Genomic DNA, 24703 nt, shown 5'->3' on the forward strand with positions numbered 1-24703 from the left:
GCGCAAAAACTCAGCCTGCATATTTACTTGGATTCGGAAGTAGTTGGAAATATAACAGCAATTTCGTCGTCAGTTGTCTATCCCTTCGATAGCTCAGTTGGTAGAGCGGAGGACTGTAGAGGCTTAACGCTGAAATCCTTAGGTCGCTGGTTCAAATCCGGCTCGAAGGACATTTTTTTTTTAAATTATTATCACCTTTCGCTTTCTCTGCGTGAAATGTTTTAAGCGACGTTGTCGTAGTGAAGCCGCCAGAACCATGTTTCATTTGCAGTACTGTTAATTTTATCCGCCACTTTTAAATGTAGTTTCAGTTTATCTAGTTTCAATCACGTTTTTATGATAGTTATCCAACCTCATCCCGTTTTCATTTAGTCTATTTTTAGTCTAGCATTTGATTCTTTATTTTAGTCCGAGGAAAGATCATTTTATTCAGCTAGTGATATTTAGTCAACATGTCAACGTTTTAGCCTAGTTTTAATCAGGGCAATCACTTAACCCCTTTATTTATTTTTGGGTCATCAGATTATGTTGAATATTTCGGTTCTAAAACTATTTCACATACAATTTTCTCTTAATTTTTTTTGATGAAGAACAACTTCCTTCACACAGAATTACATCATAGTTAGCGGTCAGATTAATATAATTGTTGGAATGTTATAGCTGTTGCCGTTTTTTTTTGTTTTTGTTTTTTTTTGTTCATGAATTAAAATGTCCATAGATATTAGTCCGGTTTTTATTTTAGTCCAGTTTTTATTAAGTGAAGTACATTTTTGTCTCGTTGTCATTAGTCGACAAAAATGCATGCTGATTTAGTCCCAGTTATTGTTTATTAATTAGGCTTTTAGTCCGGTGAAAAATGTGAGGTGACGAAGTTATTTTGTTATTAGTTTTTGTTGACAAAATTAACACTAATTTGCAGCAAAGCAGAGTTGGTTGGCAAAAGTAGTCAGAAAATACTCCGGTAAAACTAGAAACACTGCTTCAACCCTTAAAAAACAAACAACCAAAAAAAAAGCGCAGGGTGAATTGTACTAAAGAGTACTTTTTACTGCCATACCTGTTTAGATAACAAAAAAAACTCTGCACACTAGTTTCCCTTTTACTGACTTGCAAAATGATATATTAAAAAAATCACTGGACAAAAGTTTTGCTTCAAGCTGAATTTTGCTGAATTATCATAGCGGCTAAAAACGGATGTAAACATATCTTACAACACATGCAGTAGAAGTGTGTAGCCAAGAGAAAGGATAAATAAAAGAAAACAGACTGTTCGGAACAAATGAATACAATTTCCTGAATAAGCCTTTGTAATATTTCATCTGTAATGTAATGAACTCTGCAAAAGTAGGTCAGTAACTTTGGATGGTGTTTAGGCAAGGCCTTGTTTGCAGACCGAAACGCAACCTTTATTTGCAAGTGCTAAAAATCGGAATCTCGATGAAACAACAAACTGGAAAATTCCACTGCTAAAACAAGACATTGATAACACGCAACAAAGTTATTCCCAAAGATGTATTTTAGCTGGCTATCAAATATGTCATTTTATACAACACCATTTCAAAAGATTGGACTGGAAGGCAGCTAAGTACAATGGCTGAGGTAGTTGTGAGGCAGTACTAACTAAATCAGAATAGGATACAAACATACAAGTTCAAAAGCCACTAATAGTCAATTATGAGTTGATGTGATCATTTAAGATCTTTTAAGTTTTCATTCATGGCGACAGCGCTTCCTGGGAGAGGGAGGCGACTCCAGGGAGAAGGCGGTCGGAGAGACGGGACGGGATTCCGGGATGTACTCCGTTTGGTATTTATCGATGTACGGCTTGGCTACCGTCCACACCTTGGGTTGAAAAAAAAAAAGGTCAATATTGTACAGCCATGCACGTGGCGTTGCATTTGGGCTGATTGCGCATATTTGCCTTCTGGTCGAGCAGGAGACGATGCACCGCCTCGATGTCCGGAGACATGAATCGGTCTTTAATCCACGGCCTGCGGAAAAGCGGGAACGGTGGATAAATATTAACCATCCTGTAGCTTCCCTTGCCCAGTAGGACGGTTGTTGTACCTTGGCCCCCCTCGTGTGTTTGACTTACTTGACCACACTGCGCACCAGGTCGTAGACCTTTTCCAGCGGCGTGGTGGTGCGGAGCGGGCGGAGGAACTCGATGCCCTGGCAGGCCGCCAACAGCTCAATGGCCAGCACTGAGAACAGATACAAACATTTTTAGATGACACAAACGACAGTTGCTATCAATCACTTTATCATTTGCCCAAACAATGGCCAAACAGTTGGCCTATTGGGACAAATGGCTGGTTATTTTCCCTTTAAAACGTTAAAATAGAAGAAAAAACAAGTTTCCGACACTGAAAATGTAACCCGAATCCACCATTTTGCTTGCGTAGCATTAGCAGCTAGCATGTGTGTAGCGTGTTATTCTGTTGTCCCTAAACGTATTTTAAGCTGTTTAACGACACTCTAGTTGGAGTTAATTGTTAAAACTAAACACACAACAAGAAGAATTACATCACCTGTATATTTAAATACAAAAACGCTTCGTTTTTTTTAAAACATCGCTAGCATAGCGCTAATGCTAAAAACGCACAGAGGATCCTATTCAAAATGCTAACAGGGAGTTAGCATCGACTTCGGTCGTGTTTTTTCCTTCAAATAGCGAATATTCACACACAAATACTATGAGAACACGTACCCACAGGTAAGATAACACTACGCAAAGGCACAAATTCTTCTCAATGTGTGGAAAAACGACTTATTTTAATCAAATTCAATCGGAGTCCAGGCCAATAACTTTCCTCTTCTGTACGCACTTTAAGTGTGTACACCATGGATGCACGGCACCACACTGCCCCCAAGAGGCCAAAAGGCACACGAACAGTCAATATTCGTGTTTGTTTCAGTTGCTATTATTTTAGTATATTCTTTTCTTATTTCACTTTCTTGTGGTTTTATTTGTCATTATCTTTTCAAGTTATATTTAAAAAAAAAAGCTTTTCGTCTACGACGTTTCCTTACCTTGCTCCACATGCTCCACCACTCGGAGGGCCTTCCGGGCCGCCCAGCCCCCCATGGAGACGTGGTCCTCCGTGGCAGCGCTGGTTGACAGCGAGTCCACGGAGGAAGGGTGGCACAAAACTTTATTCTCTGAAACTGTACATGGGAAAATGAGTGAGGAGGGAGGGAGCAGTTTGAGGGGCTGTTAGAAGACGGGAGCCCCACCCAACGCGGCGGCGGTGCAATGAGCAATCATGAAGCCCGAGTTGAGGCCCCCCTCGTTGACCAGGAAGGCGGGCAGCTCGCTCAGCGACGGGTTGCACAACCTCTCGATCCGCCGCTCGCTGATGGAGGCCAGTTCGTGGACCGCGATGGCCAGAAAGTCGAGAGCCTGGCAGGAAAGCAAATGCTCAGACGACAACAAAAAAGCGACGAGTTAGTTTGTTGGACTTACCTTTGCTGGGTACTCCCCGTGAAAATTCCCACCCGAAATAGTCTCGCCTCTTTCGGCAAACACCATCTTGTACAGCCAATAGGAAAAAACAACAATGGATGGATGGAAAAACCAAGTTATGTTGGGTATTTTTGGAAATCGGTCAAGATCACCCTAAAAAAGGTTGGGTCAAAAATAACCCAAATTGGGTCAAAAATGGACCAACCCAAAAGCAACCTTAATTATTATTATTTTTTATTTTTTTTGTGGGTGTTTTGTGGGTTATTCATTTGACCTCACCTTTTGGGTTGATTGAATAATCCAATTGAATTATGTCAAAAATGAACGGACCCAACTTTTTGAGTTATTTGATACAAAACATCCATCCATCCATTTTCTTGACCGCTTATTCCTCACAAGGGCTGCTGGCGCCTATCTCAGCTGGCTCTGGGCAGTAGGCGGGGGACACCCTGGACTGGTTGCCAACCAATCGCAGTGATACAAAACAGTTCAAATTTTAAAAAAAATAACCCACCAAGCAACGCAATTTGTCAGGTTTTTTTGTGGGTTATTCATTAGACCCAACTTTTTGGGTAAATTAAATAACCGAAGTAAATTCTGTGAAAAATGAACCGACCCTAGTTTTTGAGTTATTTAATTGAAAAAGTTGCTCATATTAAACAATAACCCACCAAGCAACCCAATTTGTTGGGTTGTTTTGTGGAGTTTTGAAAATCCCAAATGAATTAGGTCAATAATGAACCGACTCAACTTTGACTTATTTCACACAAAAAGTTGGGTCAAATTAAATTAATACCCCACAAAGCAACCCAATTTTTGCCTTGTTTCGCAGATCATTCATTTTTTGGGGGTCAATTGAAAAACCCAAAATAGTCAAATTGGTCCCATTTTGACTGAATATGGGTTATTTTTGACCCAGTTGTTTTTAGAGAAGCTTTTGTGAACGTTTCCCGACTGAAGGATACAGGGTTGTCGGTGGCGCTGTTGATTTCCGTGTTGATGATGTTGAGGACAAACTGGATGGTGTCGTTGGCGATGCCGTGGACCTTCGAGCAGAGCGCAAACAAGAACAGACGCCGACTCATTCAGATCATTTGGAAGGAAGCGACTTCATGTCAAACACGACTCGAGTTTGAAGGTGTGTGGCAGTTTTTTTAACTTTCTGGATTTGACACCTCTGCAGATTATGAAGCCAAAAGGCATGAATGTTAGTTTGTGGTTTGCATGCTTTGTGCTTTACCTGAGGACAGCAACGCATGGTGTAAGCATCCTGGACTCTGTCGCAGAAGCGGTGGCTCTCTTTGGTATGGGGGGGGGGAAACACAAAAACACACAAAACTCTTTTGGGATTTTCATCTTTTGCCGGTTTAGAGTCTGGATTTCTCATTCGGTGACAGAAATGTGCTTCTAGTTGTGTTTTGGTTCCGTCTAGTCACCCACCGGCAATCTCGGACGGATGGTGATCCGAGTCCAGCAGTGAGCGGAAGCGCAGGGCCACCTCTGTTTGTCCCGGGTGGGGCCTCAGCGAGTGGATGTCTGCAAAAAAAAAAAAAAAAATCAACCTTGAGGTTGTGACATTTGCTCGGAGCAGATGTTGAAAGATCCGCCGGTGGCGCTCAACCGCTGTCGAAGGCCTTGGTGGTTCCCTTCAGCACCTCCAGGGTGAGCGCGGCGATGATGTCCGCCTGGCGGGCGATGGCCTGGGCGCGCTCCACCGCCTCCGCCCCCAGCGAGGTGATCATCTGCGTGCCGTTAATCAGAGCCAGGCCCTGCCCCGAGAGGACACGTTGGCGAATTATGCGACAGGTATGGCGCAATTCACTCAGAACGCGTGAAAATATCAATTTTCTTTTTTCAACATTGACCTCTTTGGGCTTCAGCGATATTGGCTTGAGCCCGTGGGCCTGTAGGACCTGCTCACAAATGAAAGTGGGGTGGGGGATGGGGGGATAAAACATGTTACAAGTCAAAGGTCGTGCAAAGGCAAACATGTTTTTGCTGTTGGATCTTTGGGATCTTTGAGATCTTTGATCTTACGTATTTGGCGTCGGCCCAGCCGCTCTTGGGCGACCACATTTTGCCCTCGCCCATCAGCCCCAGGGCCAAGTGGGAGAGGGGCGCCAGGTCCCCGCTGGCGCCCACCGTGCCCTTCTCAGGAACGAACGACAGGCAGGAAGCTGCAACGGGAAGGCAAACACAATCGTTATTATAGTTTGGCTATTTTTTTCCACTTGAGTTCGTTTTCATTTCGTTTGGAGTTTTTTAAACTCATTCACTGCCATTGACGGAAAAAGACGTCAAATGAGTAATAGTGTTAAAATGAGTTAACGCTCATGCATTAAATCAATTGCCAAAAACGAATGACATTTTTGCTGTCATTATAGTTTTGTTTTTAAAGCATTTTCGTTTTTGTTTTATTTCGTTAACAAAATTGTTTTTTGAATTTTAGTTTTTTCATTAGTTTTAGTTAAGTAAAATAACCAATTTACGAGGTTTTCGTGTTACCTGCCGCCTCTTGGTGGATGTTTTTGCTCTAAACAAAAATAGTGAGTAATTCAGGTACTGTAATGTCCTGGCATGTGGGCAAGGCGAGCCACATTTGCAGATGTTTTTAGTCGTTTAAAGAATGCGACAGTCAAACACACAGATCCAAAATGAGAACATTCGCGAGGAACAACACAACAGACTCCTGATGTCACCCATGAGGCCACACCCCTTAAAGGCACACATCAACACAATAATTACAGTGACAACAGCAGCTCTCCTTGCATGCCAGGGCATCGTAGTACCTTAAATGGCCGCCTGCTTACCGTTGAAGGCCTGGATCATGGCGTGAAGGGTCTCCAGAGAGATGCCGCTGTGCCCTTTGGCCAGAACGTTGATCCTCAGAGCCAGCAGCATGCGGGTCCTCTCCGGGCTCAGCGGGTTTCCGACACCTGCGCGGCACGCCCACTTTTCAGGTTGTCGCCAGTCTTCCAACAACTCATCACCGACAAATTGCAAACGAGCCCATTTTAACATTCAAAATTATTACAAGGATAAATATGGAAATTAGGCAGACTAAATCTCACTGTCCCGCTCTCGTACGGTGATCCACAGGGTTCAGTTTTGGGGCCCTTGCTCTTTTCACTGTATTTCAGTAGAGTATTACTCCAAACTCATCCAATTTGAAGTAATCTCTGTATGCAATCATGTTAGTAATTGTCTGAGGTGGCAAATCCAGGTCCAGAAAGTGCCACAGTTTGGTTTTAGCCCCTGATGCTAGCTAGTTAGCTCCCTAGCAGCTAGCTATGCTATGCCTGAGGTAGCTGCTAGGAAGCTAGCTAGCTAGGATCAGGGGCTAAAGCCAAACTGTGGCACAGCTAGCTAGCTAGCCTCATTGATAGCTGCTAGCTAGCTAGCATCAGGGGCTAAAGCTAAACTGTAGCACCGCTAGCTAGCTAGCATCATAGCTAGCTGCTACGGAGCTAGCTAGCTAGCATCAGGGGCTAAAGCCAAACTGCGGCACTTTGTGGACCCGGATTTGCCACCTTTAGTAATTGTGCTTTACCTGCCGAGTGTGAGCGCACCAAATTCTCCTGCAGCTCCCTGAGCAACACACAAAAATCACAAATAAATCCGGTTTTAGCTCCAAACATTGACATTTTAAACTAAACTTGTTTTTTTACTTGAGTTTGCTGACAGGAATAACGGTTCGAGCAAATTTGCCAAAACCGGTCGTGATCCCGTAAACAACTGCAGTTGAAAAGAGGGGAAAAAACACAATTGAGTCTCCCCCCAAATTTCCGTGGCCCTGGCGTGTTCACGGCGACGTGAGCTAACCTCGGTTTTCCTTGACGATGGTGTCCAAAAGCTCTCTGGATTGCACAACTTTCCTCTCGGCTTCCGCGGCCAGCTGAAAATGTTTGACGGAACCCAGAAAAAAAAAAAAAAAAAAGTCAAAGATCAGCGCCGTCAATCAGGAATGTTTGAATGGGTTACTGACTGTTATCTTGTAGAGGCCTCTGCCTAAGTTGACCAGGCCCGTCGATGTCAGGCTGTTGCCGTCCAAGCAAATATGCTGCAAAGCAAACAAAAGAAAGAATGTGCTCAATAACGTGCAATCAAACGCAGACAAACCCCGTGAAAAACAAAACAAAAAAAGTGACTCACATCTTCCGGTTCTCTGTACGCTGCGGTGCTTATTTTGTTCATGTAAGGATAACAGATATCGAAATGGAAATGTCATTCGGCTCGTAATATTGTACAAGTGGATACAGATGGGAAACGCCGGGCGCGCACGGGATGAAGTCCGGACACATGGTGTCGCCTTCGATGACTGCAAGCACAACAGCGGTCATATTTTTTTTATATTCAGACAAGCGACAAAATTATGTCGTGTAATGACACAGTGAAAATTTTAAAAAGTCTACACACCCCTCTCTCAAATGATTTTGCTCAAATAAATTATTTCAAAACATTTTCCACCATTCGTGTGACCTATAACCTGTACAATTCAATGAGGAAAAGAAAAAATAAACACCTGAGATACTGTGGGTTGCACAAGTGTGCACACCCTTTCATCAGAGGAGGTTGTCCAAAATTAAATTCATCTTAAATGGAAGTCAACACATGATAATAAAGTTACAATGTTCTCATATAAGCTTTTTTTCTCGACTGCCATTTGAACAGGGGGTGTGTAGACTTTTTATATCTCCTGTGTAATTACTTTCTGTTTACATTTTGACATCATGAGAAGAGTAAACAGTAATGTTCAATCATTTCAATGAGTGCCCAATACGGGGTGTCCTCGCTTTATTCCGGTTCCGACATACGACGCTTCCAAGTTACAAACAGCACTCCTATTCCACAACGTGTTTTCCCACATCGAGTTTCAGATTTTCGCTGACTTTACTCGTGCGGTTTTCGAATCACAGACGACGGCGCGTTCCGGGTTACGTACAAACGGAACTCCCGTCGTAAAGCGAAGACACCCCTGTTTGGGACTCTATATATGTATTTATTTATTTAGTCTAACCCAGTTCGACAAAGTCATTATCGTCCAGGACGTCGTCGACGGTGTCGTCGGCGTCGAGCAGGCCGAGCCCCTGACACCTGCGCACCACGAAGCGGGTGTCCTTGAGCGCCTGGATGCCGCCGTTGTCCGGCTTGTTCTTCGTGTAGCGTTTGAGGGCTTCGTGGCCCAGCCAGCGGATGGTGGACGAGCTGTCCCGGCACGGCACCGCCAGCCACTCATCTCGGACGTGGACGGTGAAGCGAGGCATGGCGGGACTGTGAGCGCCGGGGGGGTCGCGGACCTCCACAAGGTAGCGGCCGGACGGCCGACGGGGGCCAATCAGACGCAGCCGCCCGGGGCCACGCCTCGGCGGTGCCACGGTCCACGGTCCACGGTTTTTAAAGTATGTTTTCAAAATAGAACAAAGTTGACAATTATGGTCTTAAAACTGTGTTAAAATGTGCAAATCTTAGTTTAAAACAAACAAACAAAATAAGATATCAAAACGGCCCCTTCAATAGTATTGAAAAAAATAAGAATAAGAAAATGCAGTACTACACCGGTGTCCATCCTGTGTTAACCGATAATTACACGTGGGTGCCCCCTCGTGGTTGCGGGTCCCTAAGCAGGTGCTTGATTTGTTTTGTAGCTTCGACCGTCTCTGATTTTACACTATAATTTCCCCAAACATGATTTTACAGCACTTGTTTTACAGACTGTTTTTATGAAGACATTCAGAATGACGAGGCACTCCTGAAGGCACCCTGACAGACACTGAATAAATTGTTTTCCTTTATAGTTAAGGGACACGCTAACAGACGCTTGTGGTTTTGGTTTTGTTTTTTTGTTTTTTAAGAAAGATAAAGCAAAAAAGAAATCAGGAAACCATCGAAGTTGGTGTTGAATTGTCATTGACGAAGCGTGACAGAAAGCAAATTATCTTCGTTTATGGGTTGTACAGCAAAGTTTCACTTGAATTTAGTGACTTGCTAAAATACTTAAATACATTTTTAAAAAGTTATGACAGAAAAAAAATAGAAAAACAGATTTTGTATAACGCAACGCGCTTGTCAAATTGACGAGGTTCTCCTGAAGGCACCATGACGGCTCTCGAAGGATGATCTTCGTTTATTGGTTGGAGTAAAACTGCATTTAAATCCACTAATACGCCAAAATAAATGAATAATAACGTGAATAAGATTAGACGTAAGTGTTCGTCAGGGGCCACTGAACTGCTTAGGGGACGGCAACAACAGTGGAAAAGTTCTCCAGATTCTCATACTCGCAAGGTTTTCCTGAACGCACCGTGACGGCCAGCGAAGCGATGATGTCAGTTCAGGGGCTGTCGGATTTTCTTCTTTTTTTTTTTTGAATCCCCCCTCCTCTTTCCTCTCTCTCTCTCTCTCTCTCTCTCTCTTTCTGTGTGCGTCGCTCGCCATGTGTGCCGACTGCCGTCCGTCAGCGGGCAGGCAGCAGAGGCGAAGAGGAGGGGAGGAAAAGTGTGTTTACACAGACGGCAGAGCGCCTGGGGAATCGTCGGCGAGAGGAAGTGAGCCGCCGGCCCCGCGTCTGCCCGCCTGCTCCGACTTCCTGCTCGGAGAAAGAAAAAGCACGGGATCCGATTTCAGGCCGAGCACAAGCCGTGTAGCAAGCATGGAAAAACAACCGACCTCTCCGGCGGCGGCGTCGCGCTAAACAAGTTCCTCGGCGGGGAAGAAAAGGCCACGGAAGTGATCGCAGGTAAACCATTTGCCTCCATTTTCGATTTTTTGTGTGTTGTTTTCCCCTCCCAAGTTAGTTGTGGTTGGACCCGAGTCGTTGCGTTTTTGTTTGTTTTGTTCAAAAAAAAAAGTGAAGGCACCACTTTTTATAACAGAATCGCAGCTTGTCTTCATTCTTCCGGTGTGCTTCCGAGCAACAGCTTGGAAAAAAAAACAACAAAAAACTCATTTAGACTTTTAAAACGTCAAGCTTTGTTCGACTTTTACCAAACATTTTGCCTCCTTGGTTAGCCTTTGACACGTACAGACTTTTAAGATTGCTTAGATGTTTTTTTTATTCATTTGCTGTTTAAACAAAGAAAAAGATAGCAACTAAAACTAGTAACTAACTAGTAACTACCTAGAGGACCTAGCTAGAGAAAAAGACTATCATCACTTCTCGTCATTCGTATTATACACGTATTCATTTTTTAACCCTTCAAATGACAGTTTAATGCGAAGGTTGAGAAATAAAATGACATGTTTACATATTCTTATTAGTAACACATTTTTTACTCATCCTGCTACTAGTTCAGTACTTGTTAAATGAGAACGTAATCGTCTTCCATGGTCAGCAGAAGGTACCGCCACTTCCTAAAAATCAAAATGTACCCCACTGGAGCCACTAAACGCCTCTTTTGGAAACTCACAGTATTACAGGAAATTGCTGCCTTGTCCCAGAATTGATAAATGATGTCATCTGGTCCAAAAAAAAAAAAAAAAAAAATCAAGTGTCTACAAAGAACTCGTTTGACCTCAATTTACATGATTCACACCAGTTAATAACAATGATTTATAATATTGAATGTGTTTCAAATTGGCCATAAGTGTCCACTATAGAGCCAAAAGGTACAATTTGAATGACAAAAAAAAAATCCCCACCCTTGAAAAGTTTTATTACAATTGCATTAACGGCTTAAAATGGCTCAGATGCAAAAAAAAAAAAAAAAAAAAAAAAAAAAAAGCAGCATAGAGAGAGTTAAAAAGAAATAAAATAACAACAAAGATTAGACAAATCGTGAAGAAATCAAACGTGGGTTTTTTTTGTTTTGTTTTTTGTTTTGTTTTTTGTTTTTTTCCCCCTCCACGTCGGTACCAAGGAAGAGCAAGAGGGCGAGATGTGGTCACGACCGAGCGAGTAATGTCTGCAGCACGCCGGCCGTCTACTAATCTCATTAAGAGTTTCCGTTGGGCCAACAACACTGGCCGGCTTTGTGAGCCCGCCGGGGACGCGGACGGCAAAAAATGTCGGCAAGAATGCCCGCCGTGCAGCCGTGACTCAACCAACACGTGTGCCCGCCAAACCAAGAGAGCTGCTCTTATTTTATTTATTTTTTTTAAACCCACACATATCATAATAAAAAAATAAAAAAATCGACACATAAGTGTAATCATTTAGCGCCACCTTTTATCTTAAAATTGTGCAAATCTTCTGATTTCAGCCTCTCAAAAAGTTCATTCTCCGATTTCTGCAGTGCTTCATGAGCGTAGGCCGATTATTGTTTGTGTTGAATCAAAAATAAGACATTTGCAAAACAGTCGCTTTTATTTTGAAAAACGACGACCGAATCCCTTGCAAAAAGGTTGCTGAGTCGATCAATCCGGCTCATGTGATATTGCTTAATTGTTGCGTAGTCATCACTGTCAGAATCTTGTCTCAATATTTTGTGCTCGAGAAGTTGAAAATATTCATGACAAGGGAAAATTATTATTATAAAATGCCCCCCAAAAATTTAAAAGTCAACAATTGTCTTAAAAAGTTCAAGTTGAATTTTGTGGATTTTTGTTATTAATCCAAAAATACATACTTGTATAACTTTCAATATAAATTATAACACATTATTTAGATATTATGTAAATATTATATAAAAAATATACTAAAATAAAAATAACAATACAATTACTCATGTATATTTAAAAAAAATTATAAGTCAACAATTATCTTAAAAAGTTAATTTCTGCATTTTGTGGATTTTTGTTATTAATCCAAAAATACATACTTGTATAACTTTCAATATAAATTATAACATTATATAGATATTATGTAAATATTATCTAAAAATATATAAAAATAAAATAATAATACAATCACTCATGTATGTTATTTTAGCTACAAAATTGAACATATTCCAGACAATTGATTGGGAAATATATATATATATATATATATATATATATATATATATATATATATATATATATATATATATATTTTCTTATTACAATTGTTCTCACTTTTCTAGATTTGTAATTATTTTATTTTACTTTATTTTATTTGTGCAACTTAAATTCAATATATTAAAAACTCCAAATGAAGCCCTGATACATTTTGTCGAATGAAAGTTTAGCTAGCTTAATGCTAACATGTAATGTAAAACACCATTGACGGGCTAACGGAATACGACTTCGACTTAAACACACGTGGAGCCGCCACGCGTACGCAGCATACAAGAACACTCACAACAGGGCGTGGGAACGACAACCATGACTTGTTGAGGACCTTCTCCGCCTCTTCGTCTTGCTCTTAATTACGATGCATCGCTTACAGTAGCGCTCAATACTGCCCGGCGAGTTGTGGCGAAACGTGGTACTGCGCTGAAGGGGTTTCGATTGCTGATTGCTGATGTTTTGTTTTGTAACCGAGTCTCACATTCCGTCCCGCTACCTTGTGACTAGTGTACTGCACCTGAGGCTTGATGATGATGATGATGATGATGAGGATGATGATGATCTTTTGACCAGCGGGAAGCACGTAGCGACGGCGGCGTACGGAAGTGCCCCCCCCCCCCCCGCTGCCGTGGGATCCCTCGGCCGGCCCGATTGTCCTTGGAAGCAGAATGGCAGGAAGTCCGCACTTTGACAGCTTTGTAGTTTGGCACGGCCCGGCGGAAAAAGGCGGCGGATGGCGGAAAAAGCCGGCCCTTCCCCTTGCCAGACGTGCGCTCCGTGCGCCGTCAACAATCGACAAAAAAGCCGCTGCGGTCAAATTGTTCCTGCAAAAATACAAAACTGGATTCATTTGCTCACATGAAAAGTCAACACGAGAAAACGGGAGCTTCGTTTGGACAAAAGTAGTGCTTTGTTGCTGTCCTGTGGTGCAAAGTGTGCATGATGAAGTGAGTTGAGGAGTTTCATTTAGACAAAAGAAGTGCTTTGCTGCCATCTCAGTGCGAAGGAAATATGTTGAAGTGAAATGAGGGGTTTTATTTCGACAAAAGTTGTGCTTTGCCGCCATCATGTGTCATGTTGTTGTCAAGGAACTATGTTAAAGTGAGTTGAGGAGTTTCATTTCGACAAAAGTAGTGCTTTGCTGCCATCTTGTGTGCTGCTGTTGAAGTGAATTGCGGAGCTTCATTTGGGCAAAAGTAGTGCTTTGCTGGCAACTTAGTTGATGAGTTTTATTTCGACAAAAGTAGTGCTTTGCTGCCATCTTGTATCTTGTTGCCAAGGAAGTACATGGAAGTGATTTAGTGAAATTTCATTTGGTAGTACTTTGACGCCATCTTGTGGCATCTGTAGTAATTCAAAATCTTTGTAGGGGCGTGTCAATTAGTCACAGATTTTCCCGAAAGGCAAAAGTATTTTTCTGTGCAGTATTCCGGTTGATAGTTGGCACTCATGCACATTTTTAAAGCGATTGTTTTTTATTCCGTCAAACGAAGCGCCTCATTTGCCTTTGCCCATATTTTTTTTCAACTTGCCGTCCATCACTGAAAAATGTGCCCAAATAAAAACGAAAAATTCCTCGACATCATCACGCAATGGGAATGTCATTTCGCAACTTTTTGGCAACTAACCAATAACGTTCCCAAGCCAAAAAATGGCTAAATGACGACGCGGACCCCCAAGGAAGCCGTCCAATCAAACGGAATGTCTTTTTAATGATCTGCGTTCGACACCCCCCGACCGACATCTCCAAAGTTAGTTTGGGAGCGGGACCGTGTGCTGTGTGAATAGAAGCGTGCGTGCGTGCGTGTACTTGAATGTGGCGTTCGATGGAGAAGAGGAAAAAAAAAACGCGCACGCGAGGAGGAAGAACAGCTCAAGCCAGAAGTATGCTTGCGGTTCAACCTGGCCGCCTTTCGCTCCACAGGAAGTGTGACGGCTCCGGGCGGGTTGTTCCTCTCGGGCCGGAATGTCGGATCGCGCCGTCGTCGCCATTGGCAGCTGGAAAAAAAAAAAGAAAAAAAAAAAGCTTGGACTTATTCACATTACGTGTGTGTATTACTCAAGCGAAGTATGGACGAATTAAAGTCAGGTGATGCCCGTGCATGTGGGCAAGGAGAGCCACAGGTGTCGATTTTTATCTTATTTTTTTTAAAATATATATAAAAATGAAAACACTGGCAAAGGAGCTTGAAGCAGGAGGAGGTCACACTTGAAGGGAACAAGCCGCGTGGTACGCGATGATGATGTCACTCACTAGGCCACGCCCCTTACAAGCATGTGTCGATCATTTCCGTTCATTTCAATGGGGGAATCCCGTTTCATATTTTCTGATGCTTTGAATTACAAGCAAGGTTATTTTAGTTAATTAAAATTAACGGAAAAATTTAAACTAAAATAATACAAAAAAAATCTTTAATGAAATAAAATAAAGATGAAATTCTTTTTAAAAAAACAAAAACTAAATGAAACTACATTTTAAAACTAATTATAGTAAGAATGTCCTTCATTTTAGTCTTTGGTAATTTAACGCACGAGACTTTGCGGATGATTTTAAATGTGATTTTTAAGAACACATATTTTGATATCAACTGGAATAAGGTGAAAAAGTTTGTCACACAGAAGTGACGTCAACTAGCAGCAGCCAATAGAAAAGCGCCTTCAGATGATGTCGCTCACATGGTGTGTTTTTTGAAATATTGTGGACAAGTAATAAACTTTAAAAAACAAAAACTAATACAGAAACTAAAAGTAAGTATTTCTTAAATAACTAAAACTAATAAAAACTAACTAAATTTAAAAAAACAAAACTCAAAACAAAATCAAAACTAAATCAAATGAAAAATTCCAAAAATAACGCTGCTTACAAGCTCATAAATCAAAACACTTGTATTTCAAATGCACAAGTAATACACATTTAAAAAACTAAAACTAATACTGAAGCAAACTAAAAGTAAGCATTTATTAAGTAACTAAAAATAATAAAAAATGACAGAACCACAAGAGAAAACTAATTAGAACTAACTAAATTTAAAAAAACAAAACTTAAAAAATAAAAACGAACTGAAAGGAAAACCCCCCAAACTATAACAATAATAGCCCTGCTTACAAGCTCATAACTCAAAACACTTGTATTTCAAATCATCTTTCCCTCTTGAAATAAATGCAAATGCTATAAATATGTTCCAGCAAAAAAAAATAAAAAAAATCACCCTTTTTTTTTTTTTAAAATATGTATCATAATTTCCTGATTGCACTGCTACACGTAGACTTGACGACCGATGGCCACACATTACAAAGCTGCGCTAATATTGCTTGTTTGCCGAGAATAAACACAAAATAAATGTCGTTTGAAAGTTTATCATGACTGTTAACATCAATGCTAATTTTGTTAGCTCATTTATAGCATTTCCCCATCGTGTGTTAGCATTAAGCTAGCGGACGTTGCGTGCTTTCTCCTTGTTGAGTTTCAACTGTCAACGCATTGAATCATTTTTATAGAAGAATTGTCCACAATCATTCGAATCGGGTTTATGAAAAGGACAACGTGCGCTAAAAAGACGGCCGTGCCAGATTTAGCGCAACGCTAAGTTCACCGCCAACCACAGCTAGCGCTCCTAACTCCAATTTATTCTCACCACTCAACTCGACTGCTCGAATATCAATAAAGATCACTTATCAATCTGTAATATCGTACCAGTTTTGTTTTTTGAGTCTGGAAATGCGCCGGGCGAGCATCAAAACACGCTAAGTTGTGGTTTGCCGCCTGCGTGCGTCCGCAGCTATGGACAGCGCCATCACCCTGTGGCAGTTCCTGCTGCAGCTGCTGCTGGACCAGAGCCACAAGCACCTGATCTGCTGGACGTCCGCCGACGGCGAGTTCAAGCTGCTCAAGTCCGAGGAGGTGGCCAAGCTGTGGGGGCTGCGCAAGAACAAGACCAACATGAACTACGACAAGCTCAGCCGGGCCCTGCGATACTACTACGACAAGGTCGCTCCACGACGCTCGCTTCTTTTAGTCAACCAAAACTCGTGGAAAAACTCTTTTGCTAACAAAATAAAATAAAAACGAAAATATACTTGACAAAACTAAAACTTAAAAGTAAAACATTTTCTTATATTTTCCAGCAGTAAAAAGTTCATATTTTATCTATAATTAATGTGGTAACTTCATTACTTTTCATGTACAATTAAAATGACATTTTTGTACTTGCCGTCAACTGATGATGAACCAATTCAGTTCGGCAGTTCCAAGTTGACACGTACGTCCTTTCATTTCATCGGGTTTTAAAAGTCAGTCACAGACGATGTTTCAACAAGTAAACGAGTGGCACTTCCTGTTCGCCACAATCTCAATAACCTCCACTGATCTGTATATGTTAGACATTTGAAGCCGCCATATTGCTCCTCCCAGAAAACGTTTCTTGGCACACGATCTGACAGTGTTGAAATTGGAGAACATTTGAGGCAGTGCCTAGTAGAAACAGAATGATTTATGGTGTTTTAAATTTGCTAAACATAAACAAGAGGACTTCAGACATTTTACAACTTGCCTTAAATACCTGTAGAAATTATATGGTGTTTAGTACAGGAGGAAACTTGTATATTTTTTATGAAAGAATTATAACTGTATGTAATTGAACAAAAGATGCCGCTGCCAAATGTAATATTGCCGTCTAAGGAACTGAGGAACTGTTTCTGTCGAATCTGTACGTATACGTATTGTTTATAGAGATGGGAGGAGCAAGATGGCCGCCCTGTGGCTTCAACGGCTCGCACGGGCGCGTGCGGGCTATCCCGTACTATTATTATTGTCTAGGAACAAAAATGGGATCGAACACCTCTAACCTCAAGTATGTTCCCGCACCGTGATGTTATTTTGTTTGTTTCCCATCCTAAAAGCGATTCGTCACGATTCTTCCCGACAGAACATCATCAAGAAGGTGATCGGCCAGAAGTTCGTCTACAAGTTCGTCTCCTTCCCCGAGATCCTCAAGATGGACCCGCAGATGGTGGAGATGGGCCTGGCCTCCGGACGCTTCCCGCCGCGGGACGGCGACCCCCCCGAGGTCGACGAGGAGGAGGAGGGCGAGGAGGAGGTGGAGGAGTGCCTGAGGAGCGCGCGGGCGGCCGCCTCGGGGCCGCCGCGGAGCCGCAACGACTACCTGCGCTCGGGCCTCTACTCGTCCTTCAGCGTGGCCTCGCTGCGCAACCGGCCCGAGCTGCTCAGGGCCTTCGGCGAGGAGCCGCGCTCCGTCATCCGCTTCTGCGCCAACGACGCCAAGGCGCCGTACGCCGCCGCCGCCGCGCCCGACCGGCCTCCGCGCTCCCCTCGCGGCCGGACCGACCGGGACCGAGACGAGGTGGAACAGGAGGAGGAGGAGGAGAAGGCGGGGCGGGAGGGGGACTTCTCGGAGCAGAGCGCGCAGCCGCTCAACCTCTCGTCCGGCCGGCGGGAGCGAGCGGAAAGGGGCGGGGGCGGCGGAAGCTCCGCCTCCTCGAGTTGTCGTCGAGGCGACGGACTCCCGTTCAGAAGCAAAAAGCCAAAAGCGCTGGACATCTCGCCGCCCTCCCTGCTGCTGGCGGCCAGCGACATCAGCTCCATCGCACTCAACAGTCCGGCGCTGCCGTCCGGCTCGCTCACGCCCGCCTTCTTCAGCGCGCAGGTGAGTGAGGACGCCCGTGCCCGAGTATTGTTTGGATGGATGCTGAGAGGCGAGCATCCACGCAAATATTTTTGGTGAGTCAACAAAATATTGCGCAATGCGGAAAAGACGAGCGCTCGTTCTTGTCATCTGTGGTGGATGCACCCAATGGCGGAGAAACAAGGCAGGTTCGACAGATAGGAAGGGAACCGTGAGGAACTTTTTTTTTTACAACAAAGATGGTGATGGACATGATTGGATGGAATGTGAGCAGACTTGGCATGACGAACGTGGCAATTAAAAGGCCGTTACCTACCAATTAACAATCAAAACTGGGTAATAAACGTACCTGTCAAGCAGAAAATGTTAATTCCACGTCGCTTCCGAATCCTCTGAGGTCCCTTCGCTCCGCTTCAGCTTGCTTGTCTCGTGCTCACGTTGCCAAAACAACACCTGACTTGTAAAACTGGATTACAATACAGTAACGACATGAATAGAATTTCAAGCATTTCAACAGTTTGTGCGTCATTGTGCCCTCATTGGCCACCGGGAGGCAGTATGATAGTATCGAGCACCAACGAAGATGAAGAGACTTCTTCTTCTACTCACTCAGTAAGTTGGCTTCACTGACCTGAATATACCCCCTACCGGCTATCCACTCATATATATAGATCAGTGATGCCATTAGCTTGTCAACGACATTTTCCATTTGTGTTAGCATTAAGCTAAAAGGGGGCTATTCTTAAAGCTACATAGTTGGCTTGTTTTAAATACAAAGTGGAGGTTTCAGCCAAGATTTTTTTTTCCATTACATTCTTGGTGAAATTATGACATTGTTCTATCAAGTTGAGTGCAAATTTTAGGACATTTTCAGGACCATTTTGAGAGTCCATTCCGGGCTTTGTTGCCTTCTTGTGGCATCTTTGTGGCTCCGCCTCCCACCCGCTATTGAATTGAATTTCGCCATCCGGTTGCCTTCGTCACATGTCAACAGATGACTTGTCAAATATTTGTCATGATCTGGGAACGGCTCGGGATCCTCCTGACGCGGCGTTTGTTTGCCAGGCGGGAGGGGTTGTCAAAACAAGACGTGAAAACGGCAAAAAAAATAAATAAAAAATGTCGGCGAGCCGAGTGGAGAGGAAAAGAGGCCCTTAAGTGATGCCAGATGCTCCAATAATTCCATTAATAACGCGAGTGGGGCTGCAACACTGGCTCGCTTCTCTGAGGTGACACGAGACGGGGGGGGGGGGGGGGGGGGGGGGACTGGAAGACTCAGAAATTGATTTCATATGTTTTCTCTCTAGTTGCCCCCCCCTTCGTCAACAACAACCCCCCCGCCCCTAACGTCACCCGTGTATTCCAAAGGAGAAACCGCAGACTTCCTTCCTGCTCTGCCAGTTTGTTTTTCCAAAGACCTTAAAAAAAAAAAGAAAAAAAAAAAGAAGCTGCGCCATTTTGCATTTTCAGCATGTTTCGCATTAGCCCCCCCCCCCCCCCATTCCTTCTTTTCTTGACGCCTCCTCCTCCTCCTCCTCCTTCCTCATTTTCCAGACTCCCTCCGGTCTGCTGCTGGCTCACAGTCCGCTCCTGTCCGGCATCCACTTCTGGAGCAGCCTCAGTCCCGTGGCCCCGCTCAGCCCCGCCCGGCTGCAGGGCCACGGCTCCTTGTTTCAGGTGAGGGAGGCCCGCCCAGCACGCACGCGTACGGGTCACACTCGCATGCACGCAGACGCAGTCCACAAGTTGTTTTTTGTTTTTTCCCCCATATCGGGGTGGACACGCAAACTCTTGGCGGTACATAGTGGAAGAAAAATAAAGAAAAATGAAGAAACACCTGATTACATGGTGGTTAACACATTCACTGCCAGCCCAGCAAAAATGCATTATTTGACGTCTTTTTCCGTCAATGGCAGTCAATGACTTAAGATGAGATGTAACCAAAATTGATGGATTTTTAAGCAACATTTGCCTTAAAAAAAGAAAAAAGAAAAAAGGAGGCTGCAATATAATCACAAAATATATTGGCACATTGTGTTTAACACATTCACTGCCAGCCCAGCAAAAATACATTATTTGACGTCTTTTTCCGTCAATGGCAGTCAATGAGTTAAAGGTGTTGTTTACCCCGTTTGTAAAAGTACTCACCAAGGATTATTATACTTTTGCTATTTTTCATTTTAGTTACTTTTGAGTTCGTTTTTTTTTTTTTTTTAAATGTAGTAAATTAGTTTTCAGGGTGGTTCTGTTAGACTTAGACTTAGAATTGACTTTATTTTGGGATGGCTCCCTCTGGGAAATTTACGTGTCCAGCAGCAATAAGAACAGATAATAAAATCAAAAATAATTCAATCAATAAGGTTATTACACCAGAGATTGAATTAATAATAATAATAATAAAAGAAAAAAGAAAAATTTAATCAATCAATAAATAAGGTTATTGCACCAGATATTGAATTAAATAAATTAAAGTACAGTAAAGTGCCATATTTTATATTTTAGTTAGTTTCAGTATTAGTTTTAGTTTAAAAAAAAAAAAAAGTGTGTTACTTGTGCGCAATATTAAAAAAAAACACCATGGGAGCGACATCATCTTTTGGTGCTTTTCTATTGGCTGCGGCGAGATGACGTCACTTCTGTGTGACATACTCTCAAACATTATTCCGGTTCATATCAAAATAAATCGACTAAAAATCACGTTTAAAATCATCCCCAAAGGCTCATGCATGGAATTAATTACCGAAGACGAAAACGATGGCCATTTTCGCTATCATTATAGTTTGTTTTAGTTTTGTAAACATAAAATGTCGTTTCAGTTAGTTTTCGTTTTTTTAAAGGCATTTTCATTTTTATTTGATTTTGTTAACGGGATTGTTTTTTGAATTTTTGTTATTAGTTTATTTATTTTTTTTAAATGACAGCTTTGGTGCAAACTAAATTGTGACATCTAATCAGCACAGAACTGACAACTTGGAAATGAGCAAAACAAAAACACATAAAATAACAAAAACTGAAAAAATTGCTAAATGAAAAGTCGCTAACTGAAACAGATAACGCTCGAATGTCTTTTGTCAGATTGAAGTGCCAAATTTCAGAACGCCAGAAGCTGGTAAGTTTGAGGCGACATTGGTCAACGCTCGTGAGAAATAAAATAATATCTTTGCATCTCGCAATTTGTTGTGCCTCGCTCCTGATTTTTCCGCCCTATAAATAAAAAAATAAATAAAAAAGAGGCCTCAAGATCTCAAACAAGATTTCTCTCGCTCTTTTTCAACGTCACGTCGTCATCCGCCGAGCTTGAAAGAAGCTGCAAGACTATTTTTAATAACAAGGAGGAGAAAGTACACATCTGTTTTCAATTGGAGGCAAACTTAAAAAAAAAAAAGTCTGAAAATTTTGAGTACAGTAACTAAAGTGAGCAACCAATTTTCATTTTAGTTCATTTTTATTTCCATTTTGAGTTTTTTTTTTTTAGATTTAGTTGATTTTAATTAGTGTTTAGTGCTGTTCTGTTAGTTTTTTATTTTTCAGTCATTTAATAATTGATTAGTTTGAGTTAGTCTCAGTTTTAGTTTTTCTTAAAAATGTGTATTACTTGTGCGCAATATTTAAAAACCCCCATGGGAGTGACGTCATCTTTTGGTGCTTTTCTATTGGCTGCTTCTAGATGACATCACTTCTGTACGACACGCCTTCAAACGTCCTTATTCCAATTCGTATCAAAATAAATCGATTTTTAACAACAAACAGAATTGGAAATGAGAAGTCAATGTCAAATTGTGATTGGTTGGGGCCTGCAACAAAACACAATCACAAACATTTGGAAATGAACTCCATCAACTTGTATTTTGTCTTTCCTCTCCATTTGGGTCGCATTTCTCTTGCCTTCCAGTAAATATATCCAATCAGATTTCACCATCTTTGTGTTGCTATGTCAATCTAATCTGCCCGGGCTTTTAAACACGTCATGACGTCGTTGTTTCCGCCCACTAAAATGGCGGCGTTTCCCCAGAGCTCGTCTACGAGGGGAGAACTTGTTTTTAAAGTACTTTAAACTTTTTTTTTTTTTTTAATCAAGATGTTGCTTCAATAAAAGTGTTAATACTATCACAACTACTGTGCTAAATGACGAATTAAATCCATCTTGATTAATCACGTGATCGATGTCCGTGCGTCCCGCGGTTGCCGATCTGATTAAAATAATTTTTTAAGATTTTTTTTTTTTTGTTGTTGTTATTTTTTGTGACTTGCCGCAACGGACGAGCGCAGTTGCGCGTCTTTAATCAGACTTTGCTGGCGGAGTGTCCGCTTTCAGCAGCGGGAGAGGAAATCCTGTGAAGACTTCCTGTTTGAGCCCAGGGGAGCCAAGCACGCTCCGAACAGGGCCAAACTGGTTTCGAGAGCGGATCCGCGCTCGTCTCACATCTCGTCGAACGCCGCACCCACCGTGGCCGGATCCGCTTGCGGCGGATCGTGCGCGTTGATTAATGAACGTGTGCGCATTTGTTGCTCATCGCTACACGTGCGTTTTGCTAGGCCAAGCAGGCTGGAGCAAGTTTTTGCTGTAACCGACCAATCAGGAGCGAGAAAACAGTTTTTTTTTTCTCTTTGAACTTTGCTTGCTCTGACCGACCAATCAGAGGATGGCAAAAATGTTGACGTCATCGAGGCTGATTTTGAAATCTTCGCCTTTGCCCGGAAATATTATGTCGATTTTGTTGTTCTTTGCAAGGTTTGATAATTGAGGATTTTTCATTAGTTTTATTTTTTTTTTACTTTTATTTTCTAAATTCAGTTTTCATTAGTTTTTAGGAGGGTTATTTTAGTTAACTAAAGATAATGAAAAAAAAATCGTTAATAAAATAAAATAAAAAATGCTTTTAAAATAAATAAATAACTGAAACTACATTTTATGTTTATAAAACTAACTATAATTATAGCAAAAATGTCCTTTGTTTTAGTCTTTGGTAATTAATTTCATGCATGAGCCTTGGGGACGATTTTAAGTTGATTTATTTTGACATTAACCGGAAAAGGAGATGTTTGAAAGTGTGTCACACAGAAGTGACGTCATCTAGCAGCAGCCAATAGAAAAGCACCAAAAGATGATGACGCTCCCATGATGTCTTTTAAATATTTAAAAAACAAAACAAAAAACTACTAAAACTAAATTAAACGAAGCATTTCTTAAATAAGTAAAACTAATTAAAACATAAATAACAGAACCACCCTAAAAACTAATTAAAACTAACAAAAAAAAAAACTCAAAACAAAATCAAAACTAAAATGCACATTTCCAAAACTATAATAACGCTGGTTTGTTATTAGTTTTTCCAAAAATGATTTGTCTTAGTTTAGTTTTAGATGTTTCATTGTGAGTATTTGTGAAGCGTGATTAGAGAAACGTGACCAAATGAAAAGACGAGCACGGAGCAAATATTTGGAGACGAGGTTGCAAACGGCGTTTTTTGTGACACTTTTCCGAAAAGAGTGGACTTGGTGTCGCTCGCTTTTGTGGACAGAGACGAACAGGAAGAGGCCCAGTGAACAAATAACAGGAAGTTGGAGCCGTGACAATGCGGCGGCGGAAAGTCAACCTTTTGGCACAACTTCCGCCCTCGCCTCGCCTCGTCTCGTCTCGTCTCGTCTCACGTCCTCCACCTTTTCTCTTCCTCCGCAGTTTCCCAGCCTAATCAACGGACACATGCCGATCCCGCTGCCAAGTCTGGAAGGAACACCTTCCTCATCCTCATCCTCATCCTCGTCTTCATCCTCCTCGTCCTCGCCGCCCAGTACCCACAAATCCTGATCCTCGTCTTCATCCTGGTCAACATCCTCTTCAGACTGTTTTGTGACCTCTTTTTTTTTTTTTTGTCGTCTTCTTTTTTTGCACTTGGGTTGCTTGAGGTTGCAGTGGTTGGAAGCACTCGGTTTAAAAATAAATAAAAGAGCCATATCGCTAGCTGCGCAACTCGAGCTACAATTCATAACTTCTTCTCTTGTTTCATTTCAAATGTGGCCTTTGTTTTGTTTTTGTTTTTTTGTATGTAACAAATGCACTTGCTTCTCGGATAAGTACCGGCTGTGCCTTCATTTTTTTTGTGTCCTCCCAACTTCTTCTTGAGGACAAGAATTTCAAATGAATGAAAAGCCTTTTTATTTTTTTTGATGTACTTCATTTTTTTTTTTTATACTGGACGTGGTATACAGTATGTATTCTGTATAATTTTGTATTGTGAAGAATGTCGTCCATTTTCAATAAACTAAGCATTGAATGCTTAATGTTGTGATTTTTTTTTGGGATACATAAGAACAAGGTTATTTTAGTTAACTAAAACTAACAAAAAACTAAAATTAAAATTTAAAAAACAATTTTGGTAATGAAATAAAATAAAAACGAAAATCATTTTTAAAAAACAAAAACTAATTGAAACTACATTTTATGTCATCTAGCAGCAGCCAATCGAAAAGCACCTTCAGATGACATCACTCGCATGCTGTTTTTTTTTAATATATTGCACACGAGTAATACACATTTTTCAAAAAACTAAAACTAATACTGAAACTAACTAAAAACTAAGCATTTATTAAATAATTACAACTAATAAAGTCTAACAAAACCACCCTGAAAATAATCAACACTAACAAAAAAAACTCAAAACGAAACAAA

General features: G+C 41.7%; 2 protein-coding genes, 1 long non-coding RNA gene and 1 other non-coding gene across 6 annotated transcripts; 2 read left to right on the top strand and 2 right to left on the bottom strand.

The window, feature by feature from the left end:
• The first annotated feature begins 82 nt into the window (after positions 1-82).
• trnay-gua (transfer RNA tyrosine (anticodon GUA)) lies at positions 83-170 on the top strand. Its single transcript is given in 2 exon segments — positions 83-119; positions 135-170. It is a non-coding gene; the product is annotated as a tRNA-Tyr (tRNA).
• Positions 171-1368: 1198 nt separating this feature from the next.
• hal (histidine ammonia-lyase) lies at positions 1369-10385 on the bottom strand. Of its 3 annotated transcripts, XM_077517693.1 has the most exons (21): positions 10133-10382; positions 8484-10052; positions 7724-7784; positions 7619-7646; positions 7452-7526; positions 7289-7361; positions 7135-7201; positions 7017-7054; positions 6277-6402; positions 5504-5643; positions 5332-5379; positions 5088-5235; positions 4907-5002; positions 4707-4765; positions 4432-4512; positions 3467-3532; positions 3238-3403; positions 3034-3168; positions 2096-2204; positions 1922-1991; positions 1369-1842 (listed from the first exon to the last, which is right to left on the bottom strand). In XM_077517693.1, the coding sequence occupies exons 2-21, from the start codon at positions 8728-8730 to the stop codon at positions 1711-1713; spliced, it is 1965 nt and encodes a 654-aa protein (XP_077373819.1). In that variant the 5' UTR covers positions 8731-10052; positions 10133-10382; the 3' UTR covers positions 1369-1710. The 3 variants fall into 3 exon arrangements, with proteins under 3 accessions (XP_077373819.1, XP_077373817.1, XP_077373818.1); XM_077517691.1 differs by having other exon boundaries at positions 5088-5379; positions 10133-10385; XM_077517692.1 differs by lacking the exon at positions 10133-10382 and having other exon boundaries at positions 5088-5379; positions 8484-10108.
• On the top strand, positions 6963-24315 carry LOC144016491 (ETS domain-containing protein Elk-3-like). The gene is made up of 5 exons (XM_077517695.1): positions 6963-10202; positions 16171-16379; positions 17317-18054; positions 19588-19710; positions 23714-24315. The coding sequence occupies exons 2-5, from the start codon at positions 16173-16175 to the stop codon at positions 23840-23842; spliced, it is 1197 nt and encodes a 398-aa protein (XP_077373821.1). The 5' UTR covers positions 6963-10202; positions 16171-16172; the 3' UTR covers positions 23843-24315.
• Positions 12970-16706, bottom strand: LOC144016492 (uncharacterized). Its single transcript, XR_013282929.1, has 3 exons — positions 16603-16706; positions 16086-16310; positions 12970-14389 (listed from the first exon to the last, which is right to left on the bottom strand). It is a non-coding gene; the product is annotated as an uncharacterized LOC144016492 (long non-coding RNA).
• Positions 24316-24703: the final 388 nt, after the last annotated feature.

The sequence above is a fragment of the Festucalex cinctus genome, chromosome 3 (genome assembly GCF_051991245.1).
Source record: "Festucalex cinctus isolate MCC-2025b chromosome 3, RoL_Fcin_1.0, whole genome shotgun sequence".
Taxonomy (NCBI): Eukaryota; Metazoa; Chordata; class Actinopteri; order Syngnathiformes; family Syngnathidae; genus Festucalex; species Festucalex cinctus.